Genomic DNA, 18,186 nt, shown 5'->3' on the forward strand with positions numbered 1-18,186 from the left:
AGGCAGACATCAGTAATAGACTGCAGGCAGGCAGTTCACTCCCTGTCGTTTTGGAATATGGTACTCTGTGGTTCTGTAATCCTGCCTAAACACTGCATTTGGTGTATAGGTGTGATTCAGGTTAGACTGAACAAACATTTTTGTAACCGTTTTCCTCGCTAAAATATGTTTATTATAGCAAATGTAAATAAGCCAGATAGGAAATAGTGAAGTGTCATAAAAGCCAAAATAAAGTTAGACGTAGAAGGCCTCCAATTTAAAGATTGTAACTGTTTGTCTTTTGAGACGTCCACATTAAATCTTTATTCATAGAACACTCACTTAAACAAAAAAGGAATTGCGATGTACATACTGTTGAAACTTGCTTTTTTCAGTGAATTGAAGTTAGTTTATTTTTGAGAATTTGACGATTTTTTTTGAAACAATTGGCTGTGTCTTCAAGTAGCGTGAAACTCGAATTGGGAAAAAATATTATAGTGATTAAAACTGCCTGAAGAATTGAGGACAGTTTAAAGAATCCTCAGTTCTGCTACTTCTGATTATAGTAAGCTATTTTGTTCTCTAGCATTTTGCCAATGGGATTCTTTAACTTGAATTTCTGTGTATCTGTTTTACAGAGAAAATACATATTTGTAATGATGAAGATATTTGCTCAGGATCCTGTTATATCTCCTGAAGAGTAGTTTTAAAAAAACTGTTTAGTGTTGATGTTAAGTGAATGTCTTCTGTTTCTTTGAAAATCATGGTAACTGTTACATGGAATATTTTAGTCAGTAGACTGTCCATGTTTTACCATATTGAATATCTGAATTGTATACATTGCTTTACAAAGAAAATTATGAGTTGAAAATCATCCTTGATTGCATACTTTTGGGGACTTACATTTGTAGTTTCAGAGTCACATGTGAGAGCACTTAGTAAATATTTTTTGAATGAATAAATGAGAATCCTGAATTTATATAGTGATGGATACATTTATCCATTTGAAGAATGATCAATAGGTTAGGAGTAAATTCAGTTACTATATAGAGTACTGTATAGTTCTTAACGAATATTTGATCTGAAAGGGCTTTCTGTTTTCAATTTCTTAACATTTCTCTTTTGACATCTGTTCTTTGTTTGCTAATTTAGGCAAGTTGCTTTGGCAGATATTATCATCATTAATAAAACAGACTTGATTTCAGAAGAGGATTTAAAGAAATTAAGAACAACCATTAGGTATGACATTTTAAGTGTTAACTACCTACAAATCCAAAGTGTACTATACAAAATATTTTTACTATAACTATTGCCCTGTAGATACGTAGGATCAAGGTTGAGTTTGAATCATGTATTGTTATTGACTAATTGACTGTAACGTAACTAGTAGCGTGTAAAATTACTCCCCATTGTTTGCAGAGTGTAGTTCAAAGTTCATAGACTGATACTCAGGGTCTTTTGACTCCATCCTCCATTTCCTGTCTTCTCTTTGACTCTTTCCCTGAATGAAGTTCTGACTTTATTGAGGACGATTTACTTTCCCATGGACGTATCTTGCCAGATCCTTTCTTTACTCTTACGTGTTCTCGCTGTCACTCTGCCAATCCATGAATTCCTTCACTGTCTCTGTTTTTCTTTGCTTTTTTTTTAAAATTTTTTTTAATGTTTTTTTAAATTTATTTTTGAGAGAAAGAGAGAGCGTGCACAGGGGAGAGGCAGAGAGAGAGAGGGAGACAGAGCATGAGCGTGGGAGAGGCGAAGAGAGACAGACACAGAATCCGAAGCAGGCTCCAGTCTCTGAGCTGTCAGCACAGAACCCAATGCAGGGGCTCGAACCCGTGAACGGCGAGATCATGACCTGAGTTGAAGTCAGCCGCTTAACCTACTGAGCCACCCAGGCGCCCTTCCTTTTTTTTTTTTTTTTTTTTTTTTTTTTTTTTAAAGCAGTGTTACCCATTGTCCAGAGTCCTCCTGGTTTCCCCTTTTTTTCTCCCTTGCTTATCCATGAAGTCTCATCTGACTCAGGTGGTCTCATTTCCCTGAACCCTCATTGACTTTCTCTTCTTGGCTGTCAACTAAACATGCCTGTCTTCCAGTTTGTCTTAACATCTTCAGTGTCCGTGGCCAAGGTTGGTCAACATAGGACAATGCGAACAGTACTCAAATATGTGTGAAATGATCCAATAGTCATTTGGACTTTTCAAATGAGGTTAGAGTTCAGGGACTTTGAATTATTTTTTTTTGTACCTAATAAATGCCTTGTGCAAAGAGACTTTCAGTAGCTTTTATTATTAGTCCTCTTTAATGGATATAATCTGCTGACATCGATCGGATTTTGATTCTGTTAGTACCAATTCATATAGTATGTTATAAATGGAATCAGTAAAGGTAAGGCTCATGAGGAGATTGGCTGCAGTGATTAATAATGGAAGAAGAGGGGCGCCTGGGTGGCTCAGTCGGTTGGGCATCCGACTTCGGCTCAGGTCATGATCTCGCGGTCCATGAGTTTGAGCCCCGCATCGGGCTCTGGGCTGACAGCTCAGAGCCTGGAACCTGTTTGGGATTCTGTGTCTCCCTCTCTCTCTGACCCTCCTCTGCTCATGCTCTGTCTCTCTCTGTCTCAAAAATAAATAAATGTTAAAAAAAAAATTAAAAAAAAATAATGGAAGAAGAAAGAAATTAATATTTTCTGCATATTTTATATTATTTTAATATTAATATCCTCTGAGTCTTTAAAAAACTGTAATAATGCCTCCAGGTGGATGGCAGGTAGTGATGCATAGCGTTTAAGATGACGGACTTTGGAATCGGGTTGGGTTCTACTCATTGGTCTGTTTCCTGCTGTATTCTTAAGTCTCATCTCTAAAACAGGAATAATACCTATTTCATTAAGTTTCGTTTAAATGTTACATGAGACAGTGTTGGAAAACTTTGCACAGCACCTGACACACAGTAAGTGCTCCGTTAGCTACTGTTATCAGAGTGTAGATTTTTTTCCTAGTTTACATAATAATTTCAAGTTGCCGTGAATAACATTATGAAAGAAATAGAAAAATGGTTGATAATTTTGAAAAGTCTAGAACGATGAAGGCAGTGAATGGAGATTGCTTCCTTTACACCTTTTGACACCGGTCTCCTAAATTTTGTTTCTCTTTTCAAAATCCTCTGCATCATTGTGGTTGCTGGAAAGGAGAACATAAATCGTGCAGCAAACATTTTTGGCAGCAAAGGAAGGATTATTACTACCGGGCTTTTCTGTCCCCATGTTGACTATTTAAAGCTGGGTTTCTAACATCAGCAGTGTTGACCGTCAGCCTTGTTGCCAGCCTGCCCTGTACGGCAGTCCCGGAAAAGAATTTGGACAAAGTGCTTTGGTGGGTTACAGCCCTTTTGGCTTTTGACTCTCCGTTGTACCTCGCAGACTGGCAGCTGACGGGGCGTTAGTTTGGGAAGTTGGAAGAAAGTGGACATATTTGAGAGGAAGTGGCCACGAGGTTATACAGAGAAGATGGAGAACTTCGTGACATGGCAGAGAGAGAGACCTGCCTCAGAACAGAAGGCACGTGTGTTAAGCAAGTAGCGCTGAGGGCAGTGGAGGAGATGGGGTAAAGACAGATGGGTCAGGTGGACAGTGCTTTGAAAGGGACTTAGCGAGCATTTTGGTTGAACGTTTTCCCTTAGTGAGGAGATCTTACCTCATCATCGTAGCATCAGAAGGGGCAGGACCGGCGGAGTGGGTAGAGTTTCTAGTTAGGGAACCAGAGAGATTATCCTGTGAACGAACCTGGTTGTGTGACTTGGCGTCACTGTGGATCCCGAGGACAGCCTGGGGTCACAGCCCCTCGCAGCCAGGTTTTGATTTCCAGCGCGTGTAGAGCCATTTGCACAGCGTGTGCTTGTGGAAAATTGAGCATCGGTGAAAATTTTGATTGGTCCGCTCATTTTGAGACCGTTAGAAGTACTGGCTATGTATGAATCATTTTTCTCAATCATTTATAAGGGTCTCTTTATAATTCACTAAGTAGCCCCTGGTTTTTCAGCTGTGCAGTAGATTTTTGTGTATCATGTGTTAATACCTAAGTGGAATATACCTGATTTATGATTAGAAAGAGCAATAGTAAGCTGTAAAAAATGTAAGTTTTGTTTTTTATTTTTTTCTCCAGATATATTCGTATATGCTTACTTCCTGTTTTAGAAACAGTGTGCCTTAACGATTTTTAAAAAGTTCAACATGTACTCTTTTTAACCCTTTCTTCCTCATTTTTATGTTTATTTCAGATCAATAAATGGACTGGGAAAAATTTTAGAAACACAAAGATCAAGGTACTTTTAAAGCTGTTACTAATATTAACAATAAATAATGTTAGTTCATAGTAGTTACTAAGAAATTGATAAATATGCTTGATTCTATTATAAGAAAGATGTATGTGCATTTTTGAAAAATGGGGCCCCAAAATGTTTTGAATGAAATTAGTTTGGCATATTTGGTTAATATGTTTGCTTCTCCTTGTAGCTAAGACTACCGAGCCATGGTAAGGCTGTGTCACTGCGCTTTTGCTTAATGAGGAAGAAAACACTTAGAACCGCTCAAAAAAGTAACTGGTATAGAAATCTGTAAAAGTATACTATTAGGAATCTTAGTTTGAGGTGCTCAAAAGGCCTAGTAGTTTTAAAAAACTGCTTAGTTTTTTGTACAGTTGCAAAAATAATCTGTCGTGTAAAAATACACCGAAGCTTTACCTTTTAGTTCCTAATGCATCTTTTTTAAAATGTTGATTTCCAGTTCCTGTAGGTTCTTCTGTCTTTTCATTCTGTTCATACAGATGTGCATTACTTTATAAAATAGATGGGTTCTTGAAACATCTGTGAAGTGTATTTCGGTGGATTAAATTCTGTGTTCCACCGAATGCTCTTAGGATTTCAGAAAATTTCTTCCGGGGGTATGTCGTTAAGCTTATTTTTTAGCAAGAGTGGCTCAAGCAGCTGATGGAACCCGCGGCTCTGAGGCCATCTCGCGCCAGCCCGCTCCCGCCTTCAGACGTTGTCTCCTCGGAGCTGCATAAGGGGCCTCATCGGAGAGGCCCGTCTGCTGGGGCAGAGCTTAGAGGTGCTGACAGACTACTGGAGGCGGGAGGCAGCGGCAGCAGCTGCTTGGATGCATGAGAACAGCTGGGGAGCTAATTCGCTATGCGTCCTCAGAAGCCCCCGGTCCTCCGACACAGGTAGCGGAAGAATGCCCTTAGTGGGAGGCCTAGACGAGCGCGCACCAAATGTGCCTCCTGCATTTCAGATTCCAGCGTAGAGCAGCTCTGATCGTCTGACTCGTCCCAGAGCCATTCCTCAGTCATCTGGCTTCTTTCTCCTGCCTTTTATTTACTATTTTCTTTCTCCTTCAATTTTCACTTCGTTAGAGTGACACACAGACGCCCACACGAAGCTGACACAACTTGTTAAAAACCGTATCTGTAAATAGCTGTGTTTCTGCACAGTAGCGTTTACGTGGTTCGTATTTACAGACCTCTCCGATCACTTTTTCTAGGCCCCTGGATTTGCTGTGCATAATTCTTCTTTTTGTTGGTTTTTATTGTAGACCTTTATGTCCTGCATAAAGGTTTTATCTTGAAGAGTTTATTGTGTGACAGTTTTGATGTTTATATGACATTTCTAACATTCGTTCTGTCGTGTTATAGAGCAGGAAACATGCGGTGATTAAATTTCGTTACTTGGAATGGACAAATGAACAAATGAATAAAATCTCCTTTTTTCGTCTGTTTCTTCAGTGTCTTGTGTTTGCCGTTGCCTCTGAGAATCTAGGGACTTTCTGAAATAGTACTTCCTTGCTGTGAGGACTGAAGTTGGATTGGGATCTTTTTCAGTGAAGATCAGACCTCACCATGGTCATGAATCTTACATTAAATATTTCCTCCAATTCCTGGAAGCATAGCAACTTGAGCTTCCCGGTTTAGAAACTAGGGATTTGGTTTTTAACAAAATAGTTGAAATCACTGTTGGAAGTTTTGTTTTATTGTGCTTGTCTCTTTGTTTTTAAATTTTGATCCCTTAAGCATTTTGTGGTTGACAGACGCTCATAGTAGTAAAACTGACAATAACAAGATAATAATGTGCATGTATAGAAAAGGCTTGCTTGAGTATTTAAGTTGAGGAATAAGAATCCTGGGTAACATTGTCTTATTGGGAAGACTTGAGTTGACTTCGAGGCAAATGGAGGTTCTAATGGGCCACGTAGACCGCAGAAGTAGGAGTGGAAGATCAGAAGAAGTGCCATTCTTATCTTATTCTGACTTTTTTTTAATCTGGGAGATTTCAGCAGACTGAACAGAGGAAAACCAAAATCCACTTGTTCAATAATAAGTTAATCAATTCAACAAACTGTTGAACTTTCTCCTAGTTGGTAGGCATTTCTTGGCTTGTAGGGGATTTACGGAACGGGTAAGGCAAAAACTACCTTTGAGGTAGGTGATCATTTGGGGAAGACAGAGGGAAATAAGCAAAAACCAATATACTAGATATTATTACTATAACAGGAATAGTAAATGTGTAGGGTCCTATGAGAACAGGAACATCGAGGAACAAATACTCAGTTCTTCTTGATGAAGACTCAGGAAATTTTGAGAAGGTGATTATTGACTTGAGTCTTGAGGAGTGAATAGGAATTTTCCAGATGAACAAGAGTAGCAGTGGCTTTCCAGGCATAAGGAAGATGTTGTATTCCAGAGACCTGAATATTTTAGAACGAGTAGTGCACATGGTTGTATGGCAGAGAGAAAAAGAGGTGCGACTGAAGAGAGGGAGAACTTTCCGCAAAGGGTCTTGAATGCCATGACTCATAGTTTGGATCTTTTTTCTGCGGGCAGCAAGGAGTTAGTGAAAGGTTTTGAAAGCAGTGTAAGTTCTGGGAGAAGGATTGAATATGGTGCAGTTCTCCAAGGAAGGAAATAGAAGGAGGAACAGCTTCCAGGGGAGGTAGTGATAGCAGGGGATTGGTAAAAGGTGATTAGTTGAGGTTCATAGTGAGTTTGAGGTGCCACTGGGGAATGCCTTCGGGAATTTAGTTCTAGAGTTCAGGACTTAGCTATGGGATGGGTTTGACAGTTCATAGATCTGGAATTGGCTGGTGGCACCTGTTCAGGAGACTCCTTGAACTTCAAAAAGATGACCATAAACACTAACCCTGGGGTCGTAGCTCAGCTCCCCTCCCACCACATTAAAACTGATGGCAGTCGTCTTGCTATTTTTATTTATTTTTGTATATTGCTGTTTGGGAAATAGCTGATGCTTTTATCTCTAAAGGAGGAAATTAAATATATTTCATGCCATGGAAATTAGTTTCCTAATTGGATGAGTGAAGGAATTTATTTTTCATGGTGGTACTAGATTTGGGGCAGGTCCCTGGTAACTCCAGTCTGGAATCTTAGACATTTCCTGTTTTACTCTCCATTGAGAATCTGGTGAGATAAAGTGAGAGACTGGTATTGTTTTTTATCCTCTATAGATTTTTTTTTGCCCCCCTCCCTTCCAACGCTGCTGCCGTGCCCCCTATTTCCCCAACGGCCCCTGCCAAGGAGGGAGCGCTGATCGAGGCAGGAGAGCAGAGCTCCCCCAGCCTTATTCGAGTAGCCCCCCCCACATCTACAGAAAAGAGAGGCACACACCTGGGCACCCCCAGCTCTGCTGCGGGAATGAGGGCAGCGGCTCAGTGGAGGCAGCCTCAGTGGGGATGCTATTCTCTGTAGATGTACAGGTCTAGCGTTGATCCTGTGTATTTGGAAATATCAAAGGATTCTGGGTATCAAGCAGGATTCTTTCTAAATGTGTGACGTGGTTTCTCAAGAACACTGTCAGAGTGAAACTGGTTTATTTTAGAAACTGGTGCGTGAATACTGATTTTTGGTACTCACACAGCATGCCTGGATTCGGATAGTCCTAGGATTGGCAGGTGTACTTTTAAACTTTAAGCTGTTTCCTGATAAAGAGGACAGACTTGGGGGAGAGCTTCACTCATTTATCACCTGTCAATATAAATAGTTGCTCAGCGGTCATGGTGAAAATGGAAAGATGTTTAATGTTAAGGCTTTGATCTCTTCAGTAAGTCAGTATTCAGAAATTTCTTCGTGGAACATTTACTTTTTTCCTTGATGATTTTCCTGATTCTTTTCATCTAGAGTGTCCAGAATTTGAAATGTTGTCATAGTCTATTAACATATAACTTTGGAGTATTATTCTGTCAGTAAGATGGGAGTTTGCTCTGTGACAGGGTAAGTGGTCATAATCCAACAGTACTGTTGCCGCAAGTATGGCTCTATAGCAGACGGTGTGAGAACCAGGCAAGGCTGGTCACTCCTACGTTACAGGAGCTGGTTGGGCTTACATGTTTGCACCCTTTAAAAAAATCTTGAGTTTGACCAAGGTTCATTCTCCTCGAGAGAACTTAATGAATGGTTGGCCAATTCCTAGAGTCTCATTTTGAAATTTATACTGCTGTCATTTTCCTTAAACATTCCTTCATTGTAGCTTTGATTATAGAGAAATGACTGTCCTCTGCTGTTTTATAGGCTCATGTAAAAGTTGGAACTCATTCAGTAGTCTTTGTAAATTGACTTTTATGTATTTAAACCAAGACGCATGCTGCTGTTTGTGATACGATACTCTCTTCTGATGTGAATCACTGCTTTCCTAATGGGGCTTAATTATAACCTCTGAATAATTCCCGTTAATAATGTTTGTTCAGATAGAGCACCAAACGGGAAGTTTCCGTCTCTAGGCAACCCCGTTCTGAAGGAAATGAAATCTCAAACCACATTCTTTGGGTGTAGATTCGGGGCATAGAGTGAATACTTCTACATTAGGTTTGACTCCTCCTGTTCTTAAAATATTACCTGTTATATCATGGAAGGGGGGGAGTGAAGTAAAAGAAATCCAGAAATTCCAAAGGTAAGGTACTGCAGTGCTGTGTTACCACTTCTGTCATTGCATTTTTGAGTAATAAACCTCTGTTTTGAAGAGCTCCAGTTCGACAACTGATTTTTTTTTGGGGGGGGGGGGGTTGCAAAAATGTATTTGAAAGGCTCATAAATTTCCAGGATGGAAAAGACAATTACAGGTCAAACCCACAAACATAAACCACCAACAGGAAACTATAGCTCACTGAAGCAATAATCAAGTAATTTTCTGCCTTGATTTTATACTGTTCACTGTTTTTTGAATTTAATGAATAAATTCTGTTAAAATTTTTTACAACGGGCTTTTTGTTCTTTGCTTGTCATTTTTACATGTTTCCCAAAATAGTATGATATATTGACTAAACTTTATGTCTACATTTTTGGCAAGAGTCTTAGAGACTTTTTTTCCTGATTAATTAAATACATTTCACAGAATTTCACACTGTTTATACTGGATTTCTTCCTTTTAGAGTTGATCTCTCTAATGTGTTAGATCTTCATGCCTTTGACAGTCTTTCTGGAATAAGGTATGTTTTCTGTATTATTTTGTTCACTTTTATTGTAATTTCGTTTTATTCTACTCATTTGTGACGCAGGGATGATTTATACAGTTGCACACTTGATTTAAGCTTGTCATTCCTTTGGCATACGGGATCATTCCTAATAATGATGTTCTTGAAAGTTTTGTCAATTGGATGTTTGGAAATCGTAATGCATTTTCCTGTATAAATTATAGTGTAAATGGTAGTTAATTTTAGAGATCAATCACTAATATTTGTACACCAACTATTGTATGTAATACTTTATTTCTATGAGAAAATGCATGAAATACATAAAAAAATTTAGCTTGGGGTATTCTCTCAGGTTCCTCCTTTCTCCTGAAGTGATGGATCACTTTCCTGTTCATTTCTCTGGGAGGAATCTTTATTAAGGGAGAGGAACGTATCTTTCTTCCCTGGACATTGGCATCTTTTTTTTTTTAATCATCTTAATTATGTTTAAGTGTACAATTCACTAGTGTTCAGTATATTCACATTGTTGTGCAAAACTGAAACTCTGCAACTATGGATTGACAGCTCTCCATTTTCCCTTCCCCACAGCCCCTGGCCACCACCGTTCGGTGATGTGTTTTTAAGAATTTGACTACTTTAGGGGAGCCTGGGTGGCTTGGTCGGTTAAGCGTCCGACTTCGGCTCAGGTCATGATCTCACGGTCCGTGAGTTCGAGCCCCGCGTCGGGCTCTGTGCTGACAGCTCGGAGCCTGGAGCCTGTTTCAGATTCTGTGTCTCCCTCTCTCTCTGCCCCTCCCCTGTTCATGCTCTGTCTCTCTCTGTCTCAAAAATAAAAATAAAAAAAAAAATTTAAAAAAAGAATTTGACTACTTTAGATACCTGAAAGCAGTGGAATCATATGGCGTTCGTCTTACTGTAACTGGCTTATTTCACTTAGTCCTCAACGTTCATCCATGTTGCAGCGTGTGACAGGGTTTCTTTCCTTTTTGATGCTAAATGCCCCAGTAGACGTATGGACCACATTTTGTTCACCCATTCATCCGTGGATGGCTGTTCAGCCGGCTTTCTCCCCTTGGCCGTTGGGAGAAGTGCTCCTGTGAATGTGGGTGTGCACATGTCTCTTCGAGATTCCTGTTTTCAGTTCTCTTGGATACGTACCCAGAAGTGGGATTTCTGGGTCATACGGTGCTTATATTTTTAATTTTTTGAGGAAAACCTTACTGTTTTCCAGAGCAGCTGCACCGTTTTCACTTCCCACCAGCAGCGCACACGTGTTCGGTCTGTCCACACCCTCGTCCACACTTGCTGTTTTCTGTTGTTTTAGGTAGTAGCGGTCCTAATGGGTGTGAGCTGATAACTTGTTGTGGTTTTGATTTGCATTTCTCTAGTGGTTGGAGATACTGAACGTCTTTTCGTGTGCTCATTGGCCATTTGTAGATCATTTCTGGAGCAATGTCTATTCAAGTACTTGGTCCATTTTTTCATCAGGTGGTTTTGTTGTTGTTGTTGTGGCTGAGCTGGGAGTTTTTTTTTTTTTTTTAATGTATTCCAGGTATTAACCCCTCATTAGATACGTGATTTGGAAATCTTTTCTCCCATTTCTTCTGAAGTAGTTGAGTCCTAAGTCTCACGTGAGAGGTACCCTCCCTGTGCCCAGAGGAAAGGAGCCTTCTTTCTGAAGAGCAAGGCACACTCGGAGCAATGTGCAGGAACAGACCTCTGAGTTTCCCCCGTTTACCCCCACTTGATTCATACTGTGTCCTGTCCTATCTTTGCATGACCTTTCACTCTTTATCAAACCTAGCATAAAAACACTCGGGCACAAGCATTTCCTTGGTTCTTCATTTCTTTGTGAAGGCTCCTGTGTCACGTAAAACTTACAATAAATAAACTTGCACCCTTTTCGCCTGTTAATCTGTGTTTGGCAATCAGATTTCCACACCAGCCAGGCTCCTAAGAGGGTCGAGGAGAACTTTTTCCTTCCTGTGCAAGTCGTTGGCAGTTATTTTTAACAGCACTAAATATTGAACATAGAGAAAGAGCATGTGATTTTCCAAACATTTTCAAAGGTAATCTCCTTCCACACTTGCTTAAGAACAGTGATAATGCATTAGTGACACTTAAAGGAGTGGCTGTTTCACGTGATGCCCTCTCTGCGCGGATCAGGCCTTTGCATAACTTCTCCTGTGCTCAGTTGCTAAAATGGAGAATCCAACCAGCTGGGAAGGATTTAATTTGACACTTTCTCTGCTGAGACCCCCTCCAGTGAGGCTCATTTCCCTCCAGCCGTTCCTACAATCCTTTCCTCTTTTCTAAACTTGCTGTTACTAATTTACCCCTCACTGTTCTGCGAAGCAAAACATCTGCAAGGTTTTAAGTCCTTTTCCTCCTCCCAGCCTACCCCCATCAGTGTCTAAATGTCTGCTGCTGCTGTTATGGTTATCATTTGTTATGCCACACTGATCTTCTCGCTCTTTTTCATATCAGAACAATGCATTTGTAAGATTCTGACTTTCTGGTTTTTCCCAGTCCCAGGTAACAGACTATATAGCAGGCTTATATTTCCGGATACTACTTACTTTATAATAAGTAGATATATTCAAGGGAAAACACCAGTAAAGGAAAAAATAGACCCTTCTACCTGTCTTGAGGTAGACAGCAGCATTGTTTTCACATTAGGGAGCATGGGGCGAGTGGATGAAATTTGGAGCATTAGTAAAATGCTTCTATTTTTCTAGGCCTGTGATAGATCTGTTGGAATTAAAAAGAAATATATCCACAGATGTATTCAACCACACAAAATAGTGTCACCAGAGATTAGGTTTTTTTCAGTATTGTGTGTATAGGTATGGATGTGAACGTGTTGTACATTTGCTTTTATTGAAGCATAACATCCAATGTAATGTTTGTTTCACGGGTACCGCCATTGAGTCGGCCGTTCTGTGTATTACCCGGTGTTCACCGTAAGTGTGGTCACCATGTGTCCTATACAATGTTACTACAGTATTATGGACTGTATTCCCTGGGCTCTACTTTTCATCTTCTTGACTTACTTATTTTACAATTGGAAGCTTAGATCTCTTAATCCCCTTTATCTGTTTCACCCATCCCCCACCCCCTCTGACAGCCACCGGTTTGTTCTCTGTATTTAAGAGTCTCTTCGTGTGTTTGTTGAATGTGTGTACGTTCTTAGGAAAAATCTTTAAAGGGGTCTGTTAGCTTCTCTCTGTAAGAACATGTAAACAGCATCTAAAATTGGAACTATGTTATAGATTGAGTTGTGGAAACTCTCCTTAGCTCGGTGTCTCTAAGTAACACGTAAAGTTAAATCGGAAGTATATTGATCTTTGAATTTATAATCAGTTGTTTTTAGTTTGCAGAAAAAACTTCAACATGTGCCAACAACACAGCCTCACCTAGATCAGGTAAAAAAGTCTTAAAAAAAATATTTTAAGCATTTTTTAAACTAAATTAGTTCCGCTAGGACTATACTTATATGATGACTATATACTGTATTTTATACTGTAACTGTTACTACATTTATATTATTACTATGTATTATATTATATACTATTACTATTATGTACTATATTATACTGTCTTACTATATATGTATATTATATTTGTAGTATTTTACTCTTGCTAAAAAAATGCATTTTTGAACTGTGTTGATAATTTTCAGAATTTGGGTGCTTTTGAGGTAATCTCATCTAGCTTAATGCATCATAGGAAGTCCTCAAAGCAGTTGTTTTGAACCTGAGGACAGGGTGCTTTCTGGCCTCTCCGCTCTCAGGTCGCTGAGCATATTTCCCACCAGAAGGATGGGAATCGGTGCTTAACGGCTTCCCCGGGGGCTCCCTGTGCAGCCTCTTCTTTTAACTCTGTTGAACTAACAGATCGAGGACAAGTCTGGTAAAAGCATGTGTGGCTTCTTTAAATAAAAACTGACTTTGAGTTTCGCCTGCAGGTAGCACTGTAAATTTGAAGTGCTTAAGGTGTCGTTCCTTTAGGCACTCTAAACACCTGAGGCCAGTGTTGAAGACCCTGGAAGAAACGTCACCTGTTTTCACTGTCCCCACCCTCCTTTTACGCAGGTCGTAGATGGTGCAGCTTTAGGGTAACTGCTTTGTTCCATCTCAGACCGAGAGAGCAAGGGGGGGAGCAGTGCACCTCTTCCCGCCTCTGTCTCGAAACTGTCCCGCATTTTTTGCAGCGTGACTCGTTGTGACGGGGCCTGCACAGTAGCAGCTTCGTCTTCCCTTTGGCTCGTATTTTTTTTTTTTTTTTTTTTGGGACAGAGAGAGACAGAGCATGAACGGGGGAGGGGCAGAGAGAGAGGGAGACACAGAATCGGAAACAGGCTCCAGGCTCCGAGCCATCAGCCCAGAGCCCGACGCGGGGCTCGAACTCACGGATCGTGACCTGGCTGAAGTCGGACGCTTAACCGACTGCGCCACCCAGGTGCCCCCCCTTTGGCTCGTATTTATGGGGGCCTGTCCTACCGTGCTTGTGGCGCCCTTCGCTCAGAAACGTCCCAGCATACTCCTCCACACTTGTCTTTGGCGTGAGTGAGAGAAATACAGCTCTCGGGTGGTAGAATTTTTTAGAAGACGCAGTAGCAGTCACCAAGATGAACTGGAGGCGTATTCTTACTGACTTTCTGGGGGAGGGAGACCATACGAGGAGTCCTCAGGAGGGAAAAATGAAGGATATAGTCGCTTTCGAGATCCCTCATCATGGCCAGAATCTGTACCTGCGGTGCCTCACACAGACCCGGCGTGGCGTGCGGGATGCCTTACGGTTGTGGGTTGAAATGCTCTTTCCTGGTACTAGTCTGTGCATTCCTCAGATATGGATTCCTCGTTGCTTAGCACGGGGCATGTGTGCAGTGGTTGCTTGGGGAATATTTGTTACAAGAGCGGAAAGCCGTGATTCTTAAATGGGGAACATCAGAATCCCCGTTTAATATTGAATACTCCGTAGTCCCCACACCTCCGGTCTCCAGGACTGGGGCTTAGGTATGTGCACATTAATGCGTCTGTATATTTTTAACATTTTATTGTGGAAATTTTACAAAGATCTACAAGAGTAGAGAGAACAGCAAAAGGAACCCTTTGTACACGTGACCCGGTTGCAGTGGCTGTCAACATTTGCTGATTTTATGCCCTCTGTCTACCCAGCACTTCTTTTGCTGGAGTATTTTTTAAACAGAAAATTTCAAACATACAGTCAAGTTGGATAGTGTAGTGAAACTGTGAGTACCCATTGCCCTTGCTAGAGTGTATTAAAGCAAATCCCAGACAGTATGTCATTTCACCAGTAAATAGAGCATGGCTGTTTGTTTTTTTCTGATGCACTCTCCTGCTTTAGATCTATAAACAGAGGGCAGAATATAATATTGCAGACAAAGGGGAGTGGGATTCAGGGTAATGATGGTCTGTCTCATGTGGTTTGGCGGGTCTGAGGCTTTGTGAAGGACAGTTTTTTTTCTTTTAACGTATAGTAAAGCATACAAGTTTTTAGTGTACAAGTCAATGTGTCTTTATGTACATTTGTGCCTGTGCGTTGGCCCATGGGCGCATACGAACACATATCTCTGTAATTCCCTCGTAGATACAAATACAGCAAATTCCCACCATCGTCAAGAGAGTTCCCTTGTGCCCCTTTTCAGTTAGGAACACTCCTTGCAAAGATGCACCTCCTATTCCGAGTAAGACATCAAGAAGTAGATTTTTGTTTGACTGGAAGAAGTAAGGGAAAGAGCAACCCGGATGTCTCAAAGTGGGCAGGCGAGCATGCTCTAGAAGAGGGGGACTCTGGCTCACACGTCCTGGTGGCCGCTTCCTGCTGGAATCCTGAGCTAAGCTGTTGGGCTGTGATGGGCCGGGCACGGGGAACCGCTCTGTGCTGTGGGGCAGGGGCAGGGAAGCTGGATTGGAGTTGCAGTCAGGAGACCAAGCAGGGAGATCCCCTGTGACGAGGGCCTGCACTGCACTGGTCGCAGGGGGCGTGGAGATGGGATAGATCACGGACAGACTCATACTAGACCTGTCTGAATAGCCTTACTGACTGATGCTGGGGCAGTAAGACAGAAGTCACGGGAAACAGGCCTGGATTGACTAGAGGAACCTATTGCTTCAGTTTTCTACTTCTTTCTGTGTCTGGGAAAAGGAGAGTTAATTTTAGATTCGACTCTAGAACCAGGAAGAAGTCTGAAGTAGGTAATACCTAGGACATAGTAGGTATGTTCCTAAAGTTTAATCCCTGAATCCTCTTTAATGCAGCTCTCTATCTTCCTGGGCCCTTTGTTTGCTCCCTGTAAGGAGGACCCGGGATTGGAGGGTGGGAAGGTAAGAAATCCCAAATGGCAGCCTGTGCATAGTTTATTTAGTAGAGCCAATTAAAGGAGGGATAACAAGTTGTGACCCTCAGCTTCTGCCCTGGGAATTTACAGATCTCATCTCCTTTACGGTCTGCCCACTGCGAGGAGGATTTATTGGTACAGGAAAACATCTAGTTCTAAAATCTGTATCTGCACTGTCTTAATTTTTAAAACCCTTTTTATCTCATATTGGAGTTAATTGAACCCCTTAGAAACATTTTCATATTTCTAACCTGCCAAAAGCAACAACCATTCTCAGTAGAAGCTCTTTAAGAATAAAAAAGCATTATTGAGTTCTATGTTGAGACCTTTTCAATATGAAAAGCCAAGTTCTCCAACTTGAATAAAATACATTTTAAGCAGTTTTGAAGGTTCACTTGCTACTTTCCTTTGAAAATGACAAATTATGTTTCATTTACATCCTTTTGCTACATATTTGATATGCTATATGATGTGCTTTAAGTTTTGATATGGATTTTTTGGTATTATTGGTAGTGATTGCTTTTTTTAATCTTTTTTTTCAAAAAATTTTAATGGTAATTTATTTTGAGAGAGAGAGAGAGAGAATGAGCAGAGGACAGACAGAGAAAGAGGGAGAGAGAGCATCCCAGCAGGCTCCCCGCTGTCAGCACAGAGTCTGACGTGGGGCTTTGACGCGGGGATTAATCTCACAAACGGTGAGATTGTGACCTGAGCCAAAATCAAGAGTTGGATGCTTAACTGACTGAGCCACCCAGGCGCCCCTAAAAATCTGACATTCTAAGTCAATTTTAGTTGGCTTTCCTGTCTCATATTTAGCAAGTAAGTGCTTTCTGGTTTTCCTGTTACTAGCAACAGTGGAGAGTAAACGTCAGTATATTTTGTCCTTAGATTGGTCTTTAGCACTTACCTTTAGCTCTTCTCTATGTTTGTATAAAAAACAATTGGTCTTTTCATATTTCCTACTATAAGCGTATGTGATTCTCTGTTGGTGAATAAAATTACTGTTGCAGTTGTAGGAAATTATACAAAGCTGTGCTTTAGTGTGTTTTCTCTTCCTGTTTTAAAGCTTGGCTTGAGTGTATTATCCTGATTATGCAAGGTGGGATTTGTGTTTCCATCATGTCATGCTTGGCCCTCATGTATTTTCATCATGAAGTTGAAATTTGGGGTCACAGTAGCCAGTGGAGCTTTGGACTTTGATTATGTGACCAGGAAATCTTGAGATTCAGGTTCCTTAGAGTGGACAGTGAGATTTATCAAGAGCAGGGAGAAAAATAAATCTCAAAGTCAACATTCTAAATGATGTCAACCTTCTACAACCAAAGGTGACATTATACTGTCATTCTCATGGCCAGATACTCCTCTCCCTTTGGCATATGCTTGGTCAGAGCTAAACTGAATTTTTCCTTTGTGGTGTTCCCAGAGAACTTTTGAAAGTACGCTTTTGCTTTTGAGTTTTACTCATGGATCTAAGTAGTTTATTTTTTCTGAGCCTCCTTTCCTCCAATTTATAAAATGTCAATAATTCTCTTTATTCCACAGGCCTGTTGTCACAAGTAAATGAAACATGAAATGAAGTGACCCAGGCAAAGTACCTGGCTTAGAACATAGTCGATACACTGTATATATATTACCTTCCCTCTTCATGCTGAGAATCCTGGAAAGAATGCATTAAACAATGAGTATCCTCTTCTGAAAGTTTCTGTTTAAGTACTAAGCCACGGATGAACTCTGCAGAATACAGAAAATAAATTGCTGCTATCAGAACTCAGCAAGACAGTGAAAAAGATACACCTAATGTAGTTGTTAGGCAACATAAATGTTCATGAACGTGTTTCTGTCTTAAAGGTTAATGTATTTAATGTCTTAAAACGTAAATATACTTTGCATCTTAAAACTTGTGATTTTTAAAAATATATGACATTACTTTAAAAAAATCATTATTGATGGTCTCTCTTGATTTATAGAGCGTTCTTACAGTGACATTTGAAGTACCAGGAAATGCAAAGGAAGAAAGTCTGAATGTATTTATTCAGGTGAGTGCACTATGTAACTGATAATGACTTACCACCTGTTTGGGTTACATGGCTGTTGCCAGGAGGAATGGTTGGTCTTATTAAAATATGTCACTTGTTCCAGAATCTTCTGTGGGAGAAGAATGTGAGGAACAAGGATGGTGACTGCATGGAGGTCATACGGCTAAAGGTACGGTGTGGTTTTCACTTTCATCCTTTTGGACAAAGGCCCCTTCCTTTCTTGGCTGTTACTTAACACCGTATTTGGTTTTAGAAGAAGCGCTGGTTTTAGTACAGATGACTTTGGTCTGTTTTCATTTTTCGGTGTTTCCATTGCTGAAAAGAAGCTTTGGCAA

The 18,186-nt window shown here is 40.6% G+C and overlaps 1 protein-coding gene across 5 annotated transcripts in view; it reads left to right on the plus strand.

Annotated features, from left to right (window-relative positions):
- Nucleotides 1-18,186, plus strand: part of CBWD1 (COBW domain containing 1) — an 81,054-nt gene that overhangs the window by 59,712 nt on the left and 3,156 nt on the right. For all 5 annotated transcript variants that reach the window (XM_030292596.1, XM_030292595.1, XM_030292594.1 and 2 more), the window contains 6 exons: nucleotides 1,132-1,218; nucleotides 4,258-4,302; nucleotides 9,410-9,466; nucleotides 12,825-12,876; nucleotides 17,783-17,851; nucleotides 17,955-18,020. In XM_030292596.1, coding sequence (XP_030148456.1) covers nucleotides 1,132-1,218; nucleotides 4,258-4,302; nucleotides 9,410-9,466; nucleotides 12,825-12,876; nucleotides 17,783-17,851; nucleotides 17,955-18,020 — 376 coding nt within the window. The remainder of the gene's footprint in view (nucleotides 1-1,131; nucleotides 1,219-4,257; nucleotides 4,303-9,409; nucleotides 9,467-12,824; nucleotides 12,877-17,782; nucleotides 17,852-17,954; nucleotides 18,021-18,186) is intronic.

The sequence above is a fragment of the Lynx canadensis genome, chromosome D4 (assembly GCF_007474595.2).
Source record: "Lynx canadensis isolate LIC74 chromosome D4, mLynCan4.pri.v2, whole genome shotgun sequence".
Lineage (NCBI taxonomy): Eukaryota > Metazoa > Chordata > Mammalia > Carnivora > Felidae > Lynx > Lynx canadensis.